At 46.8% G+C, this 22,226-nt stretch overlaps 1 protein-coding gene across 3 annotated transcripts in view; it reads right to left on the bottom strand.

Annotated features, from left to right (window-relative positions):
* Window positions 1-22,226, bottom strand: part of ADCK1 (aarF domain containing kinase 1) — an 80,527-nt gene that overhangs the window by 35,415 nt on the left and 22,886 nt on the right. For all 3 annotated transcript variants that reach the window (XM_076345191.1, XM_076345193.1, XM_076345192.1), the window contains one exon: window positions 14,256-14,459. In XM_076345191.1, coding sequence (XP_076201306.1) covers window positions 14,256-14,459 — 204 coding nt within the window. The remainder of the gene's footprint in view (window positions 1-14,255; window positions 14,460-22,226) is intronic.

Genomic DNA, 22,226 nt, shown 5'->3' with positions numbered 1-22,226 from the left:
AGAGAAGGTGGAAAACGATAATCTCTCAAAGTGCACACTAAATAGTGTCACTGTGCACTCTATTTTGCATGATATAAGCATCTTATAGTCTATGCAAAATGCACAGACCAAAGCAGAGTAAAGCTGAGGCATGTATATACATATATATTCCTGTTCACTTCCTTCCATTCCCTCATGCTGAAAAAGAAAGTAGCAACTCGTGAGTTGCTTATTCCCTCCAGTAGTGCAGGCTATGGGGCAGATGCTCCAGCCTGCCCTATGTTCCCTGCCCTCCCCTTGCACATACAAATGCTTCCCTTTATCTTAATTTGCTCTTTCATCTTGAGCTGTCTCCCACTTGAACAATGCTCATTAAATCCACTCTTTTCTCTCTTTTTGGAGAAATATTACTTCACCTGCACCTCTCCTGTCTGTGAGGATGGAGCCACACTTGTCAATCGTTCAGACAGATTGGAATCACAATCCTTCAAGAGCACACAACTTCTCCACTCCCAGCCATTTTTTGTGTTTTAATTGAAAGCACTCTCTCTCCTTCTTTCTCCCCTGCTAATAAAAGAGGCTCTAACTTGTTATACCGGTGTGCAGTAAGAGCAGAGCAGAAAACTCTCTGCTGCCAATAAACTTCCTTCTGCATCCCATCCGCCCAAAGGGACTCTTATTCCATGGTTCAGGAGGAGCAGTAGTGGCCCCTTTCTACCGAGACCTTTGAGGCTTACTGTGGTCTCTGCAGCTCTTCAGCTCCCAAGCCATAGAGCTGAAAGTGCTAACATAGCAGCAACATCCCTGTAGTTCCTAAGGAAGGGAGCAGTTTCCTCAGCCTTCTGCTCTTCTGACGGCTCTGTTAGCATGTCTGAGGAGCTTCCTTATCCCTTTCCCAGCTTTCTGGAGATGGTCCACAAAGCTCTGCCCACAGCGCCTACCCCCACCGCTGCATCTGGATAATAGCTCACATAAAATTCCTACCTCCTTTCTGGTGACTCGTAGTTCTTCCTCTGTACGCTAGATCAGCCTGCTTCTAGCCAAACTGCAATTTCAGCCTGTCTCTCCGACATCTTCTTTCAGATAGTCATCTCTCTGTTCACATTCAACAAAGCTAAAGCACAGTTCCTAATCTTCTCATTCAAACCATCCCTCCTGTCTCCTTTCTCATCACAATGGACAATGTCACCAACTTTCTGTCAAGCATGCCTGCAGCCTTGGCCTTGTCATCAACATTGACCTCCCTCCAGATCTCATTTCCAGGCCGGGTCTGAATCTAGTACCAGACATCGAGTACTAATGCTCACAAGTGACAGGTGACAACAATCCAACTGTTCTCCCCCTGTTCCCCAAAAAGTTCCCATTTCTCTTGAGCCACACACGTAATAAGACACATGGAGATCCCCGACATACCCAGAACCCCTTGGTCGAATTCCTGCAGACATATTCCCAAATGACATATTACTCCTACAGATGCCAGCAGCCTGCTGCAAAGACAGCATATTTAGAAAGAATCATCAAGTCACAGAACAGCCCAGGTTGGAACGGACGTCAAAAGATCACCTGGTCCAACCTTTCATGGGAAAGGGAGCCTAAATGAGATTATCACATCTTGAAAACCTCCAGTGATGGGGACTCTACCACGTCCCTGGGCAGGTTGTTCCCGTGATTGATAGTTCTCAATGTAAAAAATTTCTTTCTTATATCAAGATGAAAACTCTCCCAAAATGCCACAGAGAAGAAGAAATGCCACAGAGACGGGGCCAGTTGCCACATTAAGCATGAAGGTAAGATTTAAGAAAGTACCCAGAAGCAAATGAATTTCCAAGACCATTTTGACTCCAGGCATAAACACATCCCTGCCATGCACTGGTTGAAACCCGAGTAGGAAAGGGTCAATGGACCCACAACAAACAGGCTCCACTGTTAGTCACAGCCAGGCGGAGGGAGGCTCTGCCGAGGACTACAGAGATGCCCCAAGGGCCCTGTCAACAGTAAGCCTGCACAACAGCAGCAGTCCTCTGAGAAATAAACAGCTGCCAGAGCCTGAGGATATATAGGGACCTTCGGGAACACACATCACCTGTGCCTCGTCTCAAATGCCTCTGATTCAGCTTTGAAAGCCTGGGGGCTTTGAGAAGTGTATGAGAGAAGAAGGGGTGGGGGAGAAATGTCTATGGGCAGGTTATGTGACTATACAGAGAGTAGTGAGGGGATGTCTAGGGGTATATGTTTGGAAGAGATGGGCTACAAGCATCTGATCAGCAAGCAAAGCTGTGCCAGGGCTTGTGCAGAGAGTTAAGGAGGAGGCATGGGGCAGTGCATTTGTGTGCACAGCTTGTGTGGGGAATGGTAGGCAAAATCCTCCATCCACAGAGAGGCAAGTGAAGAACAGGGCTAGGACAGGTGTTTGTGTGTATGTGCAGAGGCAGGGTGTGCAGGGGTAGTAAGGGCTACGTTACAGGGTACATATCTGGCAGGACAACACTGCATATATGTGAGTATATGCTACACTGACAGACCCTTCTACTCCAGCTTCTAAAATAGAGAGAGAGGCATACTCCCGTGAGTACTATGTGGAACACTTTTATGTGTCTCCTCAGAAAGGGATGAGGGAAAAGTGTTTCTAGGCCTGGGACAAAGAAGAGCAGGAATGACAGAAGCAGCATGGCACGATCCAGCAGCCTGTCACCAGGGTTGACAGAAGCACATTATAATGAAAACACTCAGAGGGCAAAGCCCAGTCCCAGACAGATTCTGCCCAGCTACGTCCCTTCCTCAGGCTTTGGTCGTAATTACATCAATGCAAGCGTGATAAAGTCTTATTGAAGCACAGCACCGCCCCAGAGTAATAGGACAGGAAAGTAGGAGCGAGGATCTGGGGTGGACATGGAAGTATATGTAGCCTGGCAGATGTGGGCAGCTCTGCCTGAATTGAATTCGTATCAAGAAAGGGATATAACGAGGTGACTACATTAGAACAAAGATGCTAAAAAAGTAGTAAGCCCTGCTGAAGATGTAAAGCTCATAAGCCAGTTACTGGTGCTGACTGTTGATGGGATACTGAAACAACTGCACACCTGGCAGGCCAGTCAATGCCAGAGGCACAGCTGTACAGCAGTCCACATCACAGAGAACAAGGTGCAGAGACTGAAGAGAAGTTGAGGTAGAATAACTTACAAAGAGATCTGGATGGAACCCTGGAGTTTGTATCCTTTGCAGCCTACACTAGAAAAAACGTACAGAGATCCAGAAAAGTTGTTTGAGAGAGACAATTGCACAGCAAATTAAATCCACAACTGACTCTGCCAACAGCATCACTGGCACCATGCTGGGGAAGGGGTTCCATGCATCCCCTAATGACCAGTCATACAAACCCTGGAGCCCACAGCTCTCTGCGCTGCTCCAGAGAGGAAAGTCCTATGCTAAGCCAGCCACATCATTTCCTGCTTCTTTCTTGTCAATCTCTCCTCTGAATATCAACCTCTCCTTTCTTCTCCTGCCCATATTTCCCCTACTTTTCATGTCTCTGCTCTGATCCACCTGCTTCTTCTACAGTTTATTTATTATATGTCTCTTCCTCCTCTTCCTCCCATGTTTCTTCCCTTGCCCCCAGATCTTCTTGTTGGGCTGCCAGGTCCCTGGTTCAGTGGTGTAACTCAGCTGACTTACTCTCGTTAAAGCAGTGTCTGCTCTCATGTAAATCACCCTCCAAACCCAGCCTGTGAAATGGGCTTGTTCACTAAACTCTATGAATAGGAAAGTAGGCACAGCTGGCCTATTCATAATCAACATAAAAAATAGATTAGCACTTTACAGATTAAACATTATCGTTTTAACAGTTAACATAAATCAACTACACTTACAGGTCTAGCATTGCTGCTGCCACTGCAGGGTAACAAGCATTGCAAAGGGAAGGGCTGCCAGTCTGGGGTGCAGTGGAAAAAGCTCGTTTGTCTTCCACCTTGAATGTAATTTCTCCTCTGGCACCCCCAGGGTGTGCTGCTAGAGGTTGTTACAAGGAGAAAAGTGGGCTAAGGAAACAAAGGTAGGGGGTTAATTTTGTTTAATTCATATGCAGCAATCCAACAACCCACTATTCTAGAGCCAGAATCCAATTGCCCTACTTCCCTCCCTAGGGCTGATGCAGCTCAAAAACAGATGGAGTAACAGTCAGCCCCTGGAATAGGAACAGGACACAGAGCCTCTAAATACTGACTGGTATCTAGCTCTGTTTCCTATAGTACAAAATCATTGGGCTCCTGTGGATGAGGTAAAGCAGTTTGGTGGATTCTATCTAATGTAAGCAGGGGCACGCGTCTCAAAAAACACCTCGTCATAACCTGGGGAGCCACCTCACCAAAGAATGTCTGAGGACTGAGATCCACTCCATCCATGGAGAGCAGAGCCAGGAGAGAGTAGCCCAGAGCCTGCTGCTGGTCAGGCTGCACCTCCTCCTTCACTGGGTACAGGACACTACGTCACTGGAGAAGCTCAACCCAACACACTGTATCAGTGTGCTATGTGTAGTCAATGGAGACATAAGGCCCACAGAACTAGTACAGTCCATACCCTTCCCTTCCTCCCTGCTCGCTCCCTGAGAACCACCCAGTGTCTCAAATGTTTAGCTTGGAGCAGCTAACCTGTAATTCCTGAGCTGGTCCTGATGATTGCAAGGGATTGACAAAGGCCTTTGACAGGATATCCCATTAAGAACCAGCCTCACAGCTCTTTCAAACAAAAAGAAAAAAAAAATAAAAGAAGAGGAAGAGGTTAGGTTACGGTCCAAAGGACAAAAGACAGCCTGGGACAGGACGCATGGGCTTAGAGGTTTTCTGGGCAGCCAGGGCAAAGACACTAGCAGTTTACAAAGGACACGGCAGCAAAAGTTACATGGAGAGACTTCTTTAGTATAACCCTTCTTAACAAGCCCTGGTAATTTTCATTGCTCTAGCATCCTTCTAGCCTTTCTTGATAAATGGGAATAACCGTTAATAGAGCTGAACCAATCGGTCACATCCAATAAGATGTTTGGCAAAATTAGCTTTGTTCTCCACTCACAACTGATACCACCTCAGTTTCATTCATTATCTGAAATGAGCCAACTAATGTATATTTTCTACTAATCATTTGAAATTTGGGAGGGTTGGTGCTGAACAGCCTCTTCCAAGAACCTGCCAATTTGAGATGGAGTGGTTATGTGAGCTTCGTAAGGGAGAAACTCATGGATTTGCTTCAGCTGAGCTCTCCTGGCACAAGCAATAGGTCATGTGAGTTTATTGCTTCAGTTGTCACAGACAGCTTCACAGGTTTGGCTCTGAACCATGCATCCTGTAAAACCAAAGCACTGCAAAGCTTACAGAAAATAAGTGCAAAATGTGCTTAATGTTCACAAACATAACTTGATTTCCAAAAGGAACATGAGAAAACTTCCTCTCTCTCAGGCTGGCCTGCCTACTAGGGACTGACACACTTTGCTCACTAATGGTGGAAAGACCTTTGAGACCCCTGAGATCCCAATTTTTGCTTCAATTCTCAAAATACAAAAAGCATGTTTAGTGTGAGGCTTCCCATGAAGAGAATTTCCAATGTTCTCACCCACAGCAGCTTTTTCACAGGGAGGAAAACCTGCAGGCAGGGTTGAAGTGCTTTCTATAGCTCAGCATCCTTCCATGGAATCAGGAGCTGTCTCTCAGACAGATCCCAGAAGTGCCACAAAACAGAGCTTATTAGATCACTGTACATCTTAAAAATTCATAAAAATGCTACGTGTCTATTCTGTGTGTTAGGAAAATGCAGATATGTCAAGGTCAGGCCCTTGACATATTTTCTCTTATGTCATTTGTTTCATCTACAAATAACCTATTGCCAAAAGTCGCCAGACTCACTGCATCATGTTTTCATGTTCCCAATGGGTCAAGAGCCAAGTAACTGGGCAGATGTAAAATTCTGAAAGAAAATAGGAGATGCTAACCAGGCAGAATCAAGTAGGATATTAAAAGATCAGTGGGCAGGCAGATGATAGGATTCCCTGCTCCCTCAGAGAAAAATCAGGCATACTAAACCCAGCCTGTGTCTAGATCAGAGCACCAAGTAAGACTATTTCTGAGTGTATCAGCAGCAGGCTTTGAAACAGAAGCCAGTCCCTCCACATGGAAGCTCAGTGTTTCTGCCCCTGCCCAGATCCTGCTGTGTCATAAATGCATAGAGATTGCTGAGCAAATGAGACACACACCATGTTTGAAAAAAGAAAGTCTCCATATGCAAGAAGGCCACATAAGGACTACTAATCCCAGTCACAGGTAGCGATTTCCAGTGATTGTTTGGAACTGGAAGGGTTACCCATGTGCTGAGAGGTGGTTTCTGCCAATGGCTAGAGCACTGCTGTGCAGCACATCCACCACCTCAGCAGGACGTGGACACTGAACACAGCCCAACACAGCTGTGGTGTCTGTTGCCAGCCAAGATTTATTTGCATCAGAGCAACACTTCAGGTGTCATCAAAACTCTGAGAAAACCATACTGAAAAGAGCTTACCATCTGCACACAAGGCACTGTGAGCTAACAAATTCCATGCAGGTATGTCATACACTAACCCCCAGGCACCTAAAGAATTTGTAAATTAAAGAAAAAAATGTCACTAAGCCTGCAGATCAGAACTACTCCTTACCAGGCCATTCCCCATTGCATTTTCTGGTCTCAAATCTTTCACTTCCTTGCAGAAGACCCCCCAAAAAATCCTTCAGAAAATCCACTGTCCAACCTCCTGTATTGTAAATATTATTAACTTGAAGGAAGCCAAAGGAGATTATCCTCTAACCTATCCACAAAACCTTCCTTCTTTTAGGCAATGGGGCTTAGAGCACCCAGGAAGAGGCTGCCATGAGCAGGACTCAGCCAGATCCTCCCCCAGGAGCTGTGAGCAGAGAGAAAACCCACAGAAGCAGGGAGTACCCTGTCCCAAAGCTCCCCTGGCAATAAGGACACCAAGTTGTCCTTGGCATGACACTAAGGGTCAGTAACACTGGAGCTTGCAAATGGAGCAAGCAGGGACACAAGGAACAACCTGAGCCACACAAAGCTTCCTGTTTGCTTTCCCCATCTGCACTTGGCAGTGGAGCAGCGGTTCTGGGCAGCTACTGCCTGGACAAGGGCTCAGTGTAGAGGCAGCCACACTGAGATCTGCCAGCAACGGGGACCTCTTACAGGGCAGGGAGAGCACGGCAGAGGCTGCAGCAGCAGCAGGATCTGCACAGGCAGCCGCTCCTGCCTTTCAGTTGAGTAATGTGGGCCCATTTGTTCTGGGTGACATTAATGCTATTCGCCATCCATCTCAGACTCTTTAAATTACCTTTTTATGGCCAAAATCCTTTCCATAATTGATAAAAATCTCTTTTTTATATCCTGAGTTATTGAAAAAAATCTGAAGTTTTTTTATTCCTCATTATAGTTTTAATACAAATGTGTTTTTTATTGACGGCTGCTTGGAAGCCCTGACGGGCCTACTGAGAGAGGCTCAGAGGGGTGGGAGAAGGGCCAAATTCTCCCGTTCCACTTTCCAGCCCCTCACACTGTCAGAGTAATGGCCACCACAGCCCAGCCTCCACTATGGTGGGTAATGGAGAGTGGATAACGTCATGCAGGAAGAGGAGATTTCCTGTGATGGACATAACACCCATAGCAGGCAGAAGAGACTCTTGCTGACCTAAATCTAGTTTCCCTGTGTCTGTTAGGGATGTATGCAAGGGCCAACTTCACAGAGCACCCCAGCACAGCATTGCTGGAGTGGGATCCTTAAGGACAGAACGAGGGTCACAAGCTACAGGAGACCTGGGTGTTCAGCAGAGCCATTCAGCATCAGTCCCACAGCCCCAAGCAACCACGAGAGCGACCATGCACTGACTGTGCCGCACATCAGTGCTTTCGGGCAGAACACTTGACCACAAGGCTGTGCAACACCAGAGGAAGCAGGTACGTGTCCTGGCATCCTGGATGGGTTAGACAACACTGCCAGCCTGGGAAGAGGCTTCCTGGGTCCATAACAGGATCTGCAGCATCGTGAGCTGAAGACCTTGTGATCTAGCAGGGTAAATGAACCTTCTCTAGAGCAACGTATGGAGCCAGCTACAGAAAGTGGCTCATATTCCCTTGGGAACAACTTGGATGTTGTAGGACATGCAGCGTAATACCCAACAGCCTATTGAAGGCCTAGCTGCTCTCCCACAGGGCTGAGCACTGCTTCAATAGTTCTGCAAATCAGAAGTAAGCATATGTCTCACCAGAGCTTAAAATGCTAATCAACAGCTCCAGAAGGAAGGGAATCAGTCCATCCTTCTCCCTGTCACTGGCACAGCAAAGGCTGCCATGCTGTACCAAGAGTGTGTACAGAAACAGAGGTAAAAAGAGGAGTCTCTTCTATTCCCTCTGTCTTTTCTCAGACTCCAACAGTTCAAGGGCAGGGAAGTCTCTTGCTGTGGGAATTAGCACCTTGCTCCAGTCTCATTCTAAATCCTTCCCATGGCAGGTTCACATGGGCATACGATTTTTGTCCCTCCCTGTCAAATGGCCATGTGGCATTGCTGCGCATCGTTGCAGTGACCATGCTCCCAGGTGTATATGGGTACATTTCAACAGTGGACAAATAAAGCTCGTGTACCCAACCTAGAAAACACTTTGGGAACCTTGGGAGCAATTTAAGGTAGAGGGACAAAGGGCAGCATCCTTCTTAGCCACAGTTTTGATGCAGGGACAATGACTTCTCAGATTAGGAATATCTGTTTCTTACCGCACAGCACTGGTGCTATGCCAGGTAAAAGGGTAGGAATCCAAGGACAGCAAAGCTCTTTAACAGAAGGCTGGGTCCCCCAAGCATCACTATCTGTAAAAATGCATCCTGCTTCACAAACCACAGCACAGGAGGTTCCTCTACCACACGTGTTTTGCTTACAAATCACAGTCAACTTGCTGACGTATCCTGCCCTGCTCAATCAGCAAGCTCCATTATTGTATGGCTGCAGGAGGCTTCTTGCAAATGGCAAAATAGTCCTTGAACAACAGGTAAAAGCTGCAATTAACTGTGGATGAAAACGATGGTCTCCTTGGAGGTGCTGGCTAATCAAGCAATTAGAAACTACTTCCCATTACCTGCACTCCCACAAAGCAGAGCTGGACTGACATCCTTCCAAATGACTGTCTTTCCATCAATTTAAGCCCTTTATAAAATTTGGCTTCAGCAGAGACAAGCCTTGACCTCTGGGCTCTCCCCAGACCTTTCTCCCAGCTTTGAACAAAGCAAGCACTGGAAGCAACACAATCAATCACTTGTGTGTTCTCCCTGTGGAGCCTGTTTTGCCTCTCAGCCTTCCTGCAGCGCAGCAAACTCACCAGCAATGGTGTAAGTGTGTGTGCAGATGTGGATACCTGGGGTCCAAGCAGAGAGCTGGTCAGGATTTCTTGGGATCCCTCACTTAACAGCATCTGAGACTGCTCAGCTTCAGCAATTTCCACTCATCTCTGTGACAGCTTCAACAACTGTTAGCAAAAGGCCAGAGATGTGAGGATAAATCAAGGGCCAAGGAGGAAGGAAAGACCCTCACTCCCACGGCAGGCGAGGCTGGCCCTGTGCCCTACACCAGCCCCTCACCCCCCAGGCAAAGACGCAGCCTGGACACAGAGCACTTGGGCAGCCGCGCAGCACAGGTGCACCACCAGCATGGGAAAGACCCTACCTGAGACGGTGCTGGCCTCATGGGAATGCTAACTTTATCCTTGCCCTAACTCCCAATGGCACAACCTCAGACCAGACATAGGAGTAGGGACCAGAGGACCAGCCTGATGGGAACCTGCCAGAAAGGAGCACTGGCGTATTTCTGAAGGGACAGTGGTGAGAGGGAATGTCTCCCACCAAGAAAAATTACCTCCAACATGAGTAAAAGCCTGGGTAGAGTATGGAGTACACAAACACACTGAGGGGGAGAATAAGGAGTCTTGGGGAAAAGGTCAGAAAGTTGATTACAAAATGCCAGTGAGTGAGGATGGGCTGGAAGCTGATGAGCAATGGGCTCAGGAAAGCGACATCTTGCTGTACGCAGGAGAGGGATTACAGTGGTGCTGAGTGGGTAGAGCTATGCTGTGGCCTACTGGGATGTGCAGATCAGATGGGTGACTGCAAACCAGGAGTTATTTTAGGACTACAAAGAGGTAAAAGAGTGTGTTGGCATAGATTGGAGTACACAGTGAAGTCAGGAGATGTCACAGTATCTAAACTCATTATCATTGCACAGCGGCAGAGAAGCGAGACCCACAGAGCCGTATTAGGGACTGCACCGGGCAGCACTGGAGCCAGACAACAGAAAGACACCAAGGATATTTGGAAGAGCAGGGTTGTAAAAGCTGCCAAGTCATTCTGCAGCCACTCAGTCCTATGAGGAGGGATGCTCTGGAATGGCCTTGATCAGAGCAGAGAGAAGCAGATTTATTTTTGAAAGGGGAGAGTTTCACAATAGTCCAGTCAGTCTTAGCAATGAGCAATAAGCTCCTCTGAGCACCTTGTCCATGGTAATCACACACAGGAAGACCTACAGGAAGCCTTTCTGACAGACACCAAAGGGCTGTCAGGTGGAACTGGCTTGGCCAAACTCAGAGATGCCCTGGGTTCTGCACCTCTGCTCTGGGACCAAACTGGCATCACATCCCCAGTATCCCTATATCCCACGGCCCCAAGCCAGTCTCTTTCAACAGACCTGCCAGAGGGAGGAAATGCCCCTAATCCTTTTGCTGGCGAAACATTTCTTCCATCACTTCTAGTTTCTAAGCACAATGATTTTGCGCTTTGAAGGTGCAGCCACTCCAAAAGATTCATCTTCCAGAGCCTCTCATCAGTCTTTCTCCCTAAATGTCTGGTGTCCAAATTTCACCAGAAGTTGCCTGGCTCTGCTTTTTATGCCTTGTTGAGTTAGAGAGCTTAGCTGAACCAGCTATCTTTCCCTGTGTCATTAATAGCCCTGCAAAGAAAATTACAATTGTGGGGTAGGGAACATACTCAGTTTGCATTCATTTTCCATGCCTGACACCTTTTCACTTTCAGAACCTTGTTCAAGCAGGGAAGATGAGAACAGAGGTAGGAGAGACTCTTTCATTTATATCTCATCACCCATTCTTATGCACACAGCTTTTCCTAACTGATCCAAGGAATCCATCCAGAACAAGCCTTACCTATGGTATCTCCACTGTCTTCCCAGAAGACTCCTACTCTATCTATCTTGCTACTCTACTCTACTCTACTCTACTCTACTCTACTCTACTCTATCTTGCTGGTGAGCATTTCCAGGAGTCATTGTAAAGATTTCTTTGTGCAGCCTCTCCTACTGCTACTACTCGTGTTGTCCTGAGAATCCCACCCCCACCCCAACCTCTTACGTACAACACTCAAGAATGATCACCTCCCACCACCACTCAGCCAAACCACTATGGCCAAGATTAGAAAGCCAGCCTCTGCTCACTACCGATTATTTTTATCCCAATGATCCCTGATAGGTACACAGATTCACCCTAGACTTAAAACAAGGTTTGACAGGGCAGCCCACTAGTCAGCATATATGATGCTTCTCCTTCTGTGTCAGATCAGCACACATGCCATTTGCCTTCAAATCAGTCCATTAGCTCACGCAGCAGAGCTACATGCTGCAGCTCCCAGTCTCCAGCCATGATGCTGGCCTAGAATGGGAGTTCCCCCATCAGCAGGGTGTCACACAAGTCTGCGTGGTGACAACAGAGCTGTGTCAAACTGCTGTAAACACACCTCACAAGCCCTCTTCCTTTGGTCAAAAATCAGTCCCATTGGCATGCTCTCCATTTACGTCAGTTTTCCCACAAAACTACTCCATTTGTCAAACATCCAAGCCTCTGCTAAGATTCTCAGGAGTAGGTCCCATCAGAAGACAGACTATTTCTAACTGACTGAAGATACAATGCTTCTATACATGAAATTGGCTTTTTTTGATCTTCATGCCCTTTTGCAAGCTCTTGCCTAATTTGTCAGCTTGTCACATTCCTCCCTAGGTATCTCTGTATTTCCAGTTGCTATTCCCCCCATTTGTTCTGCACTGATCCAAACTGTATGTAATTACTTCTTGCCTACACTTGAGATTCATCCGAGAAGCCTGCTCTTGTGCCTGATGGGGGAACTAGAAGTCTTACCACTGAATTCGAAAGCAGCAGGGTTAGGCCTAGGCCCCCTGGGAAGGTTCCCTCACTGTCATTTTCTCTTCTATTTGAATTCGTGTGGAAGTTCCCAGGTGTGTTGCTGGCCCCAAGGGGGAAGGTTTCAGCATCCCCCTTTGCACTCCCCTCTGCTCTGACACTCCACCTTGCCCTTCTGCCATCTATATTTCAGCTAAGTATATTGTATTTAAAATGTACTGAGGATGTAGCTACACTGGAATTAAATTTGTTCCTGAAGTAACCCTATTAAATCCTCTGGGCTCCAGCAAAGACAACTTTGGTGCATTTGGTACCCCAAATCCTTTTTGCTTTTAAATACCTTTATTTGGTACCTTGTAACTAATGGAAATGTGTATTTACCTCTGCTTTTAATACTGCCTAGTTTCACCAGCTCCTTTATTTTTTATACGTCATTCTCTTCATTTCTCTCTTTTATCATCGCTCTCTTTCTCTCATTAGCATTTCCTCTCTATCCTTTTCTTTGCATTTCTACCTTTTTTCCCCCCCTCTCTCTGTCTCTTTAAAATTAAATATTGCCCAGCACTGCCCATGTGGGTGAAGTGAATGCTAAGAGGGAAGGCTGCTGTGGAGACTGGATTCAAGCTGCGTCACTGGTAATCAATGAGGCATGGAGGGCTCGTCTAGCTCCCAAAAAGCTGAGAGAAACCAGGGCGTATCAGTGGCAGCTGAACATGCACTTGAGAGAAAAGAAGAGGGCCCACCTCCGAGCACCTGGCTCAGCCTGAGAGATGCCACACAAACTGAGCCAGGGCTGTGGTCATTTAATGGGGGCTAACTTCGGGGTGGCTTTCCGTGGCTTCTGCAGAGGGGAGATTGCCAGATGGAGGCCCATGGAGCAGCAGGGGTCTGCAGGGAGCAGCCAGCCTGCCCTGCTCCATCTATCCACTGAGCTATGAAACACAGCTGGTACCAGCCATGCTACAAGGATGCAGCGCTGAGAGAGGGAGCATCTTGCAGGTCAGGGGCTGACATTAACCCTGCCATTAAACTGCAGGGAAATATTAGTTGTCATTCCTGACTAGACAATACCTAGGCCCTGAAACTACACATAGGCAGACCCACCCCATCCAAATCTGCCCATAATATCCTCACTAGGTGCAAATACTTCACTTTACCCCATCATGTTACCCCCATACCTCCTCACCACACAGTCACACATCCCAGAACACCCAAAATACACATCCACACTGCTTCCATTCTTCAGCCTCCTGTCTTCCTCTCCCTCACACCCACTTTCTCTTCCATTGCCTTTGCACACTGTTGCCTCCTGCCTCCCTCTCACCACGTCAGTTGTGATCCTTGAAATGCCTGTCCTCAACCTGGGCTGGAGTGTGAGGGGACCTCTTCTTGTAAGGGGCAAGATGCAAAGTAGCAGAATGCCCTCTCTAAATACTGTAGTTACTTCCCTTATATCTAATGAACACCGGCATCCACCTCTGACCTCCGTGCTGCGGGCTGCTGAGGGTTAATGGTGACACAGACTCCTGGGCTACTGTATTACCTGACTGCAAGCACCAGAAGTGATTTATGCTATTATTTTCTTTGGGGGTTAATTAGGGGCTCGAGAAAGTAAAAGGCTGTCAGTGCTAGATGGAACTGGTCTAGTGCAGCCAGGGGAGAGCAGACGTCCCTCACAGAGCCCTGCTAATATATCTTTGTCCTGAACATCAATATATCCAGCTCCCACCCCTCAGTGTGGCAGACGGCCCTCCACCCTGACCTCCAGCAACCCTGTTAGTCTTGGCATAACCTCTGGGGTACGCTGCTCTGCTGAGCCCTGCCATTTCCACCTGGCAGCCCTCACACCCTTAATCCTCTGTTATCTTCTCCTTTCCTAAGCTTGCCAATAATGGCCATCAATGGACAGGGAAAATTCACATGGCATTCTCCCAGGGGCAAGGAGGAGCTATGTCCCCTTGGTATCTCTTGCAACTGAGAACCACCAGGGACCTCCTTGCTCCCATTTTCCTTCTTCTAGCTGCCCAGGGCTTGCTGAGGCCTCAGAAGCCAACACAGGCTATGGCTGCCCCTACCTCTTTGCCCAGATCCTCGCGGATGACTTGCTCAATCTCCTGCCTGGTGCTCTGCGGGGCCTGGCTGTGCAGCACTTTGAGGGTGCGGGTGTACTCCTCAGGCAGCAGGTAGTCAAGTGCTCCCAGGTGCTGTCCCACCTTGATGAAGGTGCCTCGGTTGGCGCAGCACAGCTCCCGGAGGCGCTCAGCAGAGCGCAGGTGCACCTGCGGAGAGACCAGAACATCAGCCAAGCCCTTTTGCTGTCTGTTACATGCGCATGCCCACATATGTACCTTTTATTTGTACAGTATTTAAACAGACCAGGGATCTCCTTTCTTGATTTTGGGCATCATCATCTAATGTGTCAGCTAAGTATTAGGACTCTGGCTTGATTTAGAGGAGCTGAACCAGACCAGGACAAGATGCTCCAGAGTATAAGGGGCTTTGACACTTGTTTGCACAGGCACCATGATCAGTGACAGCACATTAGTTTTTGGCTCTGTCCAGGGCTACATCCTTACACAGAATAAGATGTCAAGCCATAGGGCAGCACTGGTTTGTCACTGTGATCCACTACTATGACACACAGTTTGGGAACCCCTTGTCGAAAGACAAAAGTCAGGACCACAACCATGTATGTTAGACTCCTAGTGTGAGTGCAATGAATTAAAGTGAGAAGAAAAACACAGATAACATCCCAGAAACTTACAGGAACTTGGAAGAAGAGTCTGTTAAAAATCAAAACTACAGACGTCTATTTGGCAGTGAGGAGGACAGTACATAGGCAGTCCTTCATCGTCCTCAGCTCACTCTGACATACCACAAGGGGAAATTACATCCCTCCAGTCCAGGCAGGTCTTGGTCTTGGTGCTTACATTGCCAACAAAGTCTGCATTGACAGTGGTTTTAGAAACTAAGAATTAGAAGACTTGCCAGCTTTGCTCACATTGGCCAAAATGCAGCCACCAAATGACAAAACCCATCACCAACCACTTGCCTGGTCTGGATTTCAGCTCCTGAGGTTCATTATGCCTCTCAAGAACAGATCAGCCATCACATCCTTCAGTGACAATGATTATTCTGCCTTTATTACTCTCACTAGAAAAGCCTCCTGCCAAGGACACAGCTATACTCAATTTTTTTAATAAATTTCAGATAAGTTTACCCTGATACATTAATAAAATCTAAGCAAATCAATGACAAAAAATAACTCCGCACCCATCTCCTGTTAATGCCTGACACGTATCTGCATGGAGGCTCCTAATTCCTCTGGCTTCTGTGTCAGAAGTCATTGAAGGTCAAATCCTGTGTCTGCAGACCTCATCTGCCCAAGATCCTGAGGTGAGGGACTCCACCAAAAGCCTCAAAGTATGCGGCAGAAAGGAACACCACCATAAACGTGCATGAACACCACACACACACACACACACACCCCCCATTCAGTGGCTATCTTTGCCCTCTGTGCAAAGCAGTGCCGTGTCACATCACAGGACAGGGCGAGTGTCTCGCATTTGGGAAAGCGTCAGGGGACAGACTGGGTGCTGAGCTGCAAGTACACGAAACACAGGCTTATGGGAGTGTGAGGAGAAAGCCTAATGTGCAAGTCTCACACTTAGCGTGTGAGACTTGACAGCTTGATGCACACATGCACACACACACACGCGCACACACACTTTCCTAGGTGGGCGCTCACAGGCAAGTGTAACTTGCACTAGGAGAGTGAGTTTCCCCCAGCATATTGCCTGCTCAAAAGCACTCGCAAATACATAGGCAAAAAATAATATCCACAAGCATGCTGAAGTCTCCCACATTATTGTGCTGCATGTTACACACCAGCTTTAAAGCTCCTGCTGTAACAAGCAAGCCTCTGCCCTGGCTGTTTCCCTGCTCTCCTTCCTTGTGTGCGGCCGAGGCAAAAGCAGGCCAAAAGGGGACAAGGAAAGGAAGCTGTGAAAGAGGATGAGAGAGCAAGAAAAGCAGTGAGGGAGTAATGGGATGAAAAAGAAAGGCAGTGGGAGGGAGGGAGCCAGAGCAGCTGGGTAGTTTGTCACAGCACCGGGAGTGCAGCCCATTACAGGGAAACAGCTTTTATGCAGCTCCGATAATCGCCCTCTGCTCACTGCCTCCAGCCATGGAGGAAACCCCCTGCCAGCAGCGAAGGGAAAGGGGAGCAGTGGCTGGCCGGCCACCCTGCCCTGAGGCGTCAGGCAGCCACAGGCGGGAAACACTGGCAAGGCTCCTTGCAGATGTGCTCCAAAAACCCCAGCACTGAGCACAGGCCAGCACAGAGCCCTGCAACCTCCCACAGGCACAGCAGGAGCCCATCAAATGACTCCAGGTTGCGGCATGGCTCAGGGCAGAGCAGCAGCACCCCTGGGGCTGTAGCGTGGTGCTGGGCATGAGGCCAGGCAGCCAGCTGGGAGCAGAGGTGCTGGCTCCAGTGCACCTACCCGCCGCACATGGATCTCCAAGGGACACGGTAAAAACGGGATGGAAAACTCATGTAGCTGAAAATGCAACTGGTTGTAGACACGCTTGGATGCAGGGTGTATCTTCATGTCGGTCACTGCTGAGAAGGAGGCAGAAACAGCCCCTCTCTCCTCTAGCACAAGGAGAGAGGAAATTTTGGCCCTCCCAAACTTACCCACCCTGTAGAGAACCTGGCTGGCCTCATGGACACAGCAGTCCTGGCCAAGAGACATGAGAGCATCCTTACAGAGGGCTCCAGGAACAAAACAGAACAAAACCCCCATGCACAGCATCCTCCACCATGCTCTCACAACTGTCTTGGCTAAAACTCCTAAGAGACAGCTGCCCTGGCTGGCTGTCCAGACCAGGGAATGCCAGCTCCTGCCCCTGCTAGTGAGGCAGATGACGACCAGGCAACTTGTCTCAGAAGGAAATTTATCTGTAGCCCTACATTTTACAAAACTCCAGTCCGCATTAGAGGCAGAAGTACAGTGAGAATGAAGCAGGACTGTGAATGCAGCTTCCAAGGTCCCTTTTCTTATCAACCAGGTCAGGATTTTTAGCAGAAAAATGTTCATAATGCTATCTATTAATTGCCTGGATCTCCCCAAGCTAGGTCATGGTCCAGATGCAGCACTTGATTCTCCGATAGGTGACCTTCTCCTAATCACAGGCAAAGTAAGAGTGCCACATTCCTACTACTGTGTCCGATACTGTTGACCCACATTTCTGTCCTACGTTGAAGAAACTGCAGGGTAAATGGAAACCCCCAGCAAGGCTCAGAGCTTTTCTCCGAGAAATCTCACAAGATATTGCTCTTTGTTGCACAAGCAATACCTTGAAGATTCTTCTTATCAGGGAAAAGAGCTGGGAACAACAGCTAGTTAGACAGGGAGACGCTTGTATGCATCATGCCTAGGAGCACACTGCAGAGAAAGGAAGCATTTCATGTACCAGGGATTACCAAGAATAAGCCTCTCTCAAGAAGCACTTCAGATCACAAATGCTGTCCAAGTGTGTATATGGTTCCTTCCTCAGTCCACATGGGCATCTCCTTCTGTCTCAAACCCCTTCCCCAAATTTCAGCAGGACAAATTCTCCATTGGCCCACAGCATGGCTATCAGACTTGTAGTTTACCTAAGCCCTGGGTAGATTGGGATTAACACTCATTATTAAAATTGTTCCATATGGGCCATAATGGAAGTAATAACTGTCAGGTATGGAGAGGAGGCACCTCTGGGATGAAGCACATACTCAGCAAGCAGAGCTGCAAATGGACATTTTTTAATTTACCCTTGATGTTCAAGCAGACCTGTCTTATCAAGTAATTTTGATGCTTTTGAAGGAGCCTTTACTTACAGAGACCTTGGCAAAGAACTGCTCTTCAGAGCATCAGACGTGCAAGGTGTCACAAATTGGCAGATGCTAATCTGGTCTTAAAAATAAAGAAATTGATTTAGCAGAAAATAAATACCAAAGTTAAAATATACTGGTGAAAACTTGAGTATCTGGTATCTGGTGACAGACCTGGTGACAAAAGGGCTCAGAAAGGCCACTAAACACCGTAAGGTAAGTGGTGGAAGCCACTCATATGAAAAATCCTTCAGAAAAGTCATTCCAATCCTGACGGGCATACTCATAGCTGGCAAAACATAAAATGAGGATTAGGAATGCAGACAGAAAATTTGAAATGCAATTAGTCAAAGACATAACAAACAAGTCACCAGAAATTCCTGGTGATGAGTGCTGCCTCCAGGAACACTGCGAACACAGACATCTCACAAAGGATGTCAGGCTGGATTTTGCCCAGAGGACAGCGCTAGAAGGGCTGCTCCTCCTCTCACCTCCATAGCAGAAAGCACTCTTGTACAGGTGAGCAGGAACAGCTCCACGCCACGTGGTGCCCGCTCGCATCCCACCTACTCCCAACCTGAGCAAGGGAAAGGAGGCGCCTTCTCCTGCTGCAGGCAATTCCCTGCATGGGGCAGGATGCTGAGGAGAAGCCTGTCCATCACTGCTTACAATGGAGATACACTCTCCTAGACAATATTTCAAGAAAGATGTCTCCAGAAAATACCTTGAAAACTTCAATCATTTAAAAATTACAGATGAATTCAAAAAGTAGCTGAGATGCTAATAATCATAATAAAAGGGGGATCACATTAAAACAAGAGGACTGAAGGGGAGCAAATGTTGCCCTGTATTTAAGAAAAATCCAGAGTAATCTGGGAAATTATAGTCCTGCAAGCTTCTATTCTGTATCAACTAAATTAATTGAGACAATAATGATAGAGAGTACTAAAAATCATCTAGCTAAATGTGATATGACTGAAAAAAGCCAACGGGGATTTTGAGAAGAGGAAAAATCATTCTTTACTAGTCCACTAAAATACTCTGATGCAAGAATGCTCCTTTACATCACTTGCTCATTTTATCCCATTCCCAGCTCAGAATTCCCTCTTTGCAACACCAAGCCCAGCACTACAGACAGCAGCAGTGAGGAACTCTCTAGTTAGGACAAGGCTACAACATTTAGTGATGTTTTTACCACAGCTTGCTTTCAACCTGCTCTGAATTCTTTTAGACGAGGTAATGCTGCAGAAGTCCTGTCTACATTAGCACCTGCAATGTTGTTACTTCCAGTGAGGCTGAACTAGCACTGGAAACACTGAGAAATGTGATGAAAAGGGAAACAGGTACAGGTAGCACCCACAAGGCAGAAGGGTCTCTCTACTATAAATGGGTTGACCCACGTCATTGTCAAAAACAAGCAGGAGAGTGTCCCATTACACCCATTCTTACACCAAGGTTTAATTTCCCTGCTAGTGATCTGGCAAAGGAGAGAACAGTGCAGTGGCAAAACTTCCATGAGATGCAACGGAAATATTCACCACTGTGGAAAAATAAGCCCTGCCAAGTCCCTACCAAAGACAGGTGAACAATCAATAGACTGGCAGATCACCCTCAGCATAGATGGCTGCAAGGTTACACATATTGGAACATGCAATTTATCCTGCCCGCACACACTGATGGGCTCTAAATTAACTGTAACCACCCAACACTTGCATCACATTGTTGTGGATGGCTCAGTGAAGGCACCTGCTCAATGCACAGTTGGGGTCAGGAAAACCCAAACAAGCTGTTTGACTGGGTTAAGAAAGGAAAAGAGAAAAACATTAAAAATATCAAAATGCCACTGTATAAATTGAAAGCACAACCTCACCTTGGATTCTCGACATCCCACCACAAAAAGAGGTACAGAAGAAAAAGAAGAGACAGAGAAGGACAGGGAAAAATTATCATGGACTTGAAAAGAGTCTATAAAAAAAAGAGATCTGAAATGTTAGGGGACTGTTTAGATTAGAAACAGTTGATGCATAAGAGAGAAGAGTTATATGAAATAATAAAAAGAAAATCTCCCATTCCTATTTCCAGCTCTCACAAAACAGCAAATAATAGGGTATTCCACAAAGCAACCACCTTTTTTAAGGTTTTTTTACATCCCATTTCGCACAGTACAACATTAACCAGTGCCACTCACTGTCAGAGGATAGAGAAGCCAAGAGTTCAATGGAATTCAGAAAGGCTTTAGACATTTATGATAAAACAACCATACCTGATTTTATATGGAGCTTTTCATCTCTAAAAGTGCTTTTACAAAGCTCTTTACAAAACTCAGGATCACTATCCCCCATTTTACAGACTCAGAAGAACATTACGTGTAATAAAATGTCTAAAGGGCTTTAAACATTCTTGCTCAAGGCATCAAGACAAAAATTACCCTATTGATCAGCCATAGTGAGAAACAGAAAGAAAACAGGGTGCACTGATGCTCCCAGCATCATTAAAATCTTTAAAGAACCTATTTGGTGTATCCAGCTCCCACATTCCGGTTAAATCGGTCACCCCTTCTGCTGAGGTTCAACCTGCTTCCAAGGATCTTCCATATTTACTAAATTACCTGCCACTGCAAGGACTTGGGACATTGGTGATGGATTCTTGCTTTCTTCCCGTGCCATAGCAGAATTGCTGCTTATGGTCTTTCATATTAAGCCTTTGGGATGCTGGGAAGTATCTTGTGGCACACAGTGTGTGGGAGCATCCCAGGCATATATGCTGTCAGCCATCCTGGATGAGACAGCTCTTCCAGGGATGCCTGCAGTAGCAGGAGACTGGACTGGAAGAGCCAGGCTGTCCCTTGGACTCCATACAGAGAGAAGAGAGGATGTCATCACACCTCTGTACTGGGTATCCCCAAAACACAGTAAGTCGGAGAGGGAGGAAAGACATGTCAGGGAAGATAGGAAAGGAATCTGGCCACAGTCTTTTTATCTTCTACCCCTGATAATAACAGGGCCATATGCACACGGCTGGTAAAACTACGGAACAACTTTAGATGACCCAGGACAGCACAAACCAGAAAGGAATGAAAGGATGTCCACCTCAATTTAACACAGTGAGAGACTGAAATCAAGTGCCATGCCAAAAGATCTGTGACAATGTTTAGGGAGGATACAGCTACTGGTGAAGTGAATAGGGTACTTGGGTGCTCTAAAAACAGCAATAGAAAACCTAGAACCCATTGCAATGACAGTGTAATTGCGTCCAAGGGGCTGTTACCTCCTCTTTTAACAAATCTGAATAAGCATACAGTTAATGTAAACTACTATAGCCTTCACTAACACTGTCAGCCTGGTAATCAAACTGACTGACATCAGGGGTGCTGCAAGGAGACACACAACTCTAAATGGAATTGTTATTGCCTCCTTTTTGTACTATCTTTTCTGCCTACCTTTTACAAAATCTCATTCCTATGCACACCAGATATTTCCCATTCAAATGCTTCCTTATACCAATACTAACTGATCATACTGCTAATCACAGACAGATCCACGTCTTTGGAATTGGAATAACTCCTGGTGCAATGTACCCCACTACCTAATAATTCATTATTTGTGTAAGTTATGTATAACATTCCTAAAGATTTATCTATGGGTCTCTGCCTGCCCATATGCAAGTAGGGCATTCCATATGTTCCCACTTAGGCAGGCACATTGTTACCTTTTCAGACCTATACTTTCTAGTTAGTTCCCCTTGGTGCAAACCCTGGTTAAAAAGGCATCCCCCTAATTCTTAGTTTTGACTTCCATAGCTCAAAATAGTCCGAGCAGATACCAAAATCCTTCAGAAATTATGGCACAACAGTAGATTGCCAGTGGGACAGCCAGGAAGCAAGAGAAAGCTTTATAGCTTGCAAAAGATAAAGGATGGAGATGATCCCCTACACTAAAGCGACAATTTTTTAGCTTCTCAGTTTCACAAACATGGGAACAAGGAGTCACACAACTAGCAGGAGGGCCAGTGAACTCTGTACAAATGGATATACACAGTGAGCCTGTGTCAGACAGCTGAAATCTGGTGTTGGTGCTGGGGCCTTGTATCACCAGTGCTAACGGCAGCTGAAATTAAAGCAAACATGTTTCATGATTTGTGCAAATCTTCCCTGGAGATCAGGAGGGAC

This window comes from Aptenodytes patagonicus, chromosome 7 (genome assembly GCF_965638725.1).
Source record: "Aptenodytes patagonicus chromosome 7, bAptPat1.pri.cur, whole genome shotgun sequence".
Lineage (NCBI taxonomy): Eukaryota > Metazoa > Chordata > Aves > Sphenisciformes > Spheniscidae > Aptenodytes > Aptenodytes patagonicus.
Note: the sequence above shows the minus strand (reverse complement) of the source record. Positions and strands in the feature narration are given on the sequence as shown.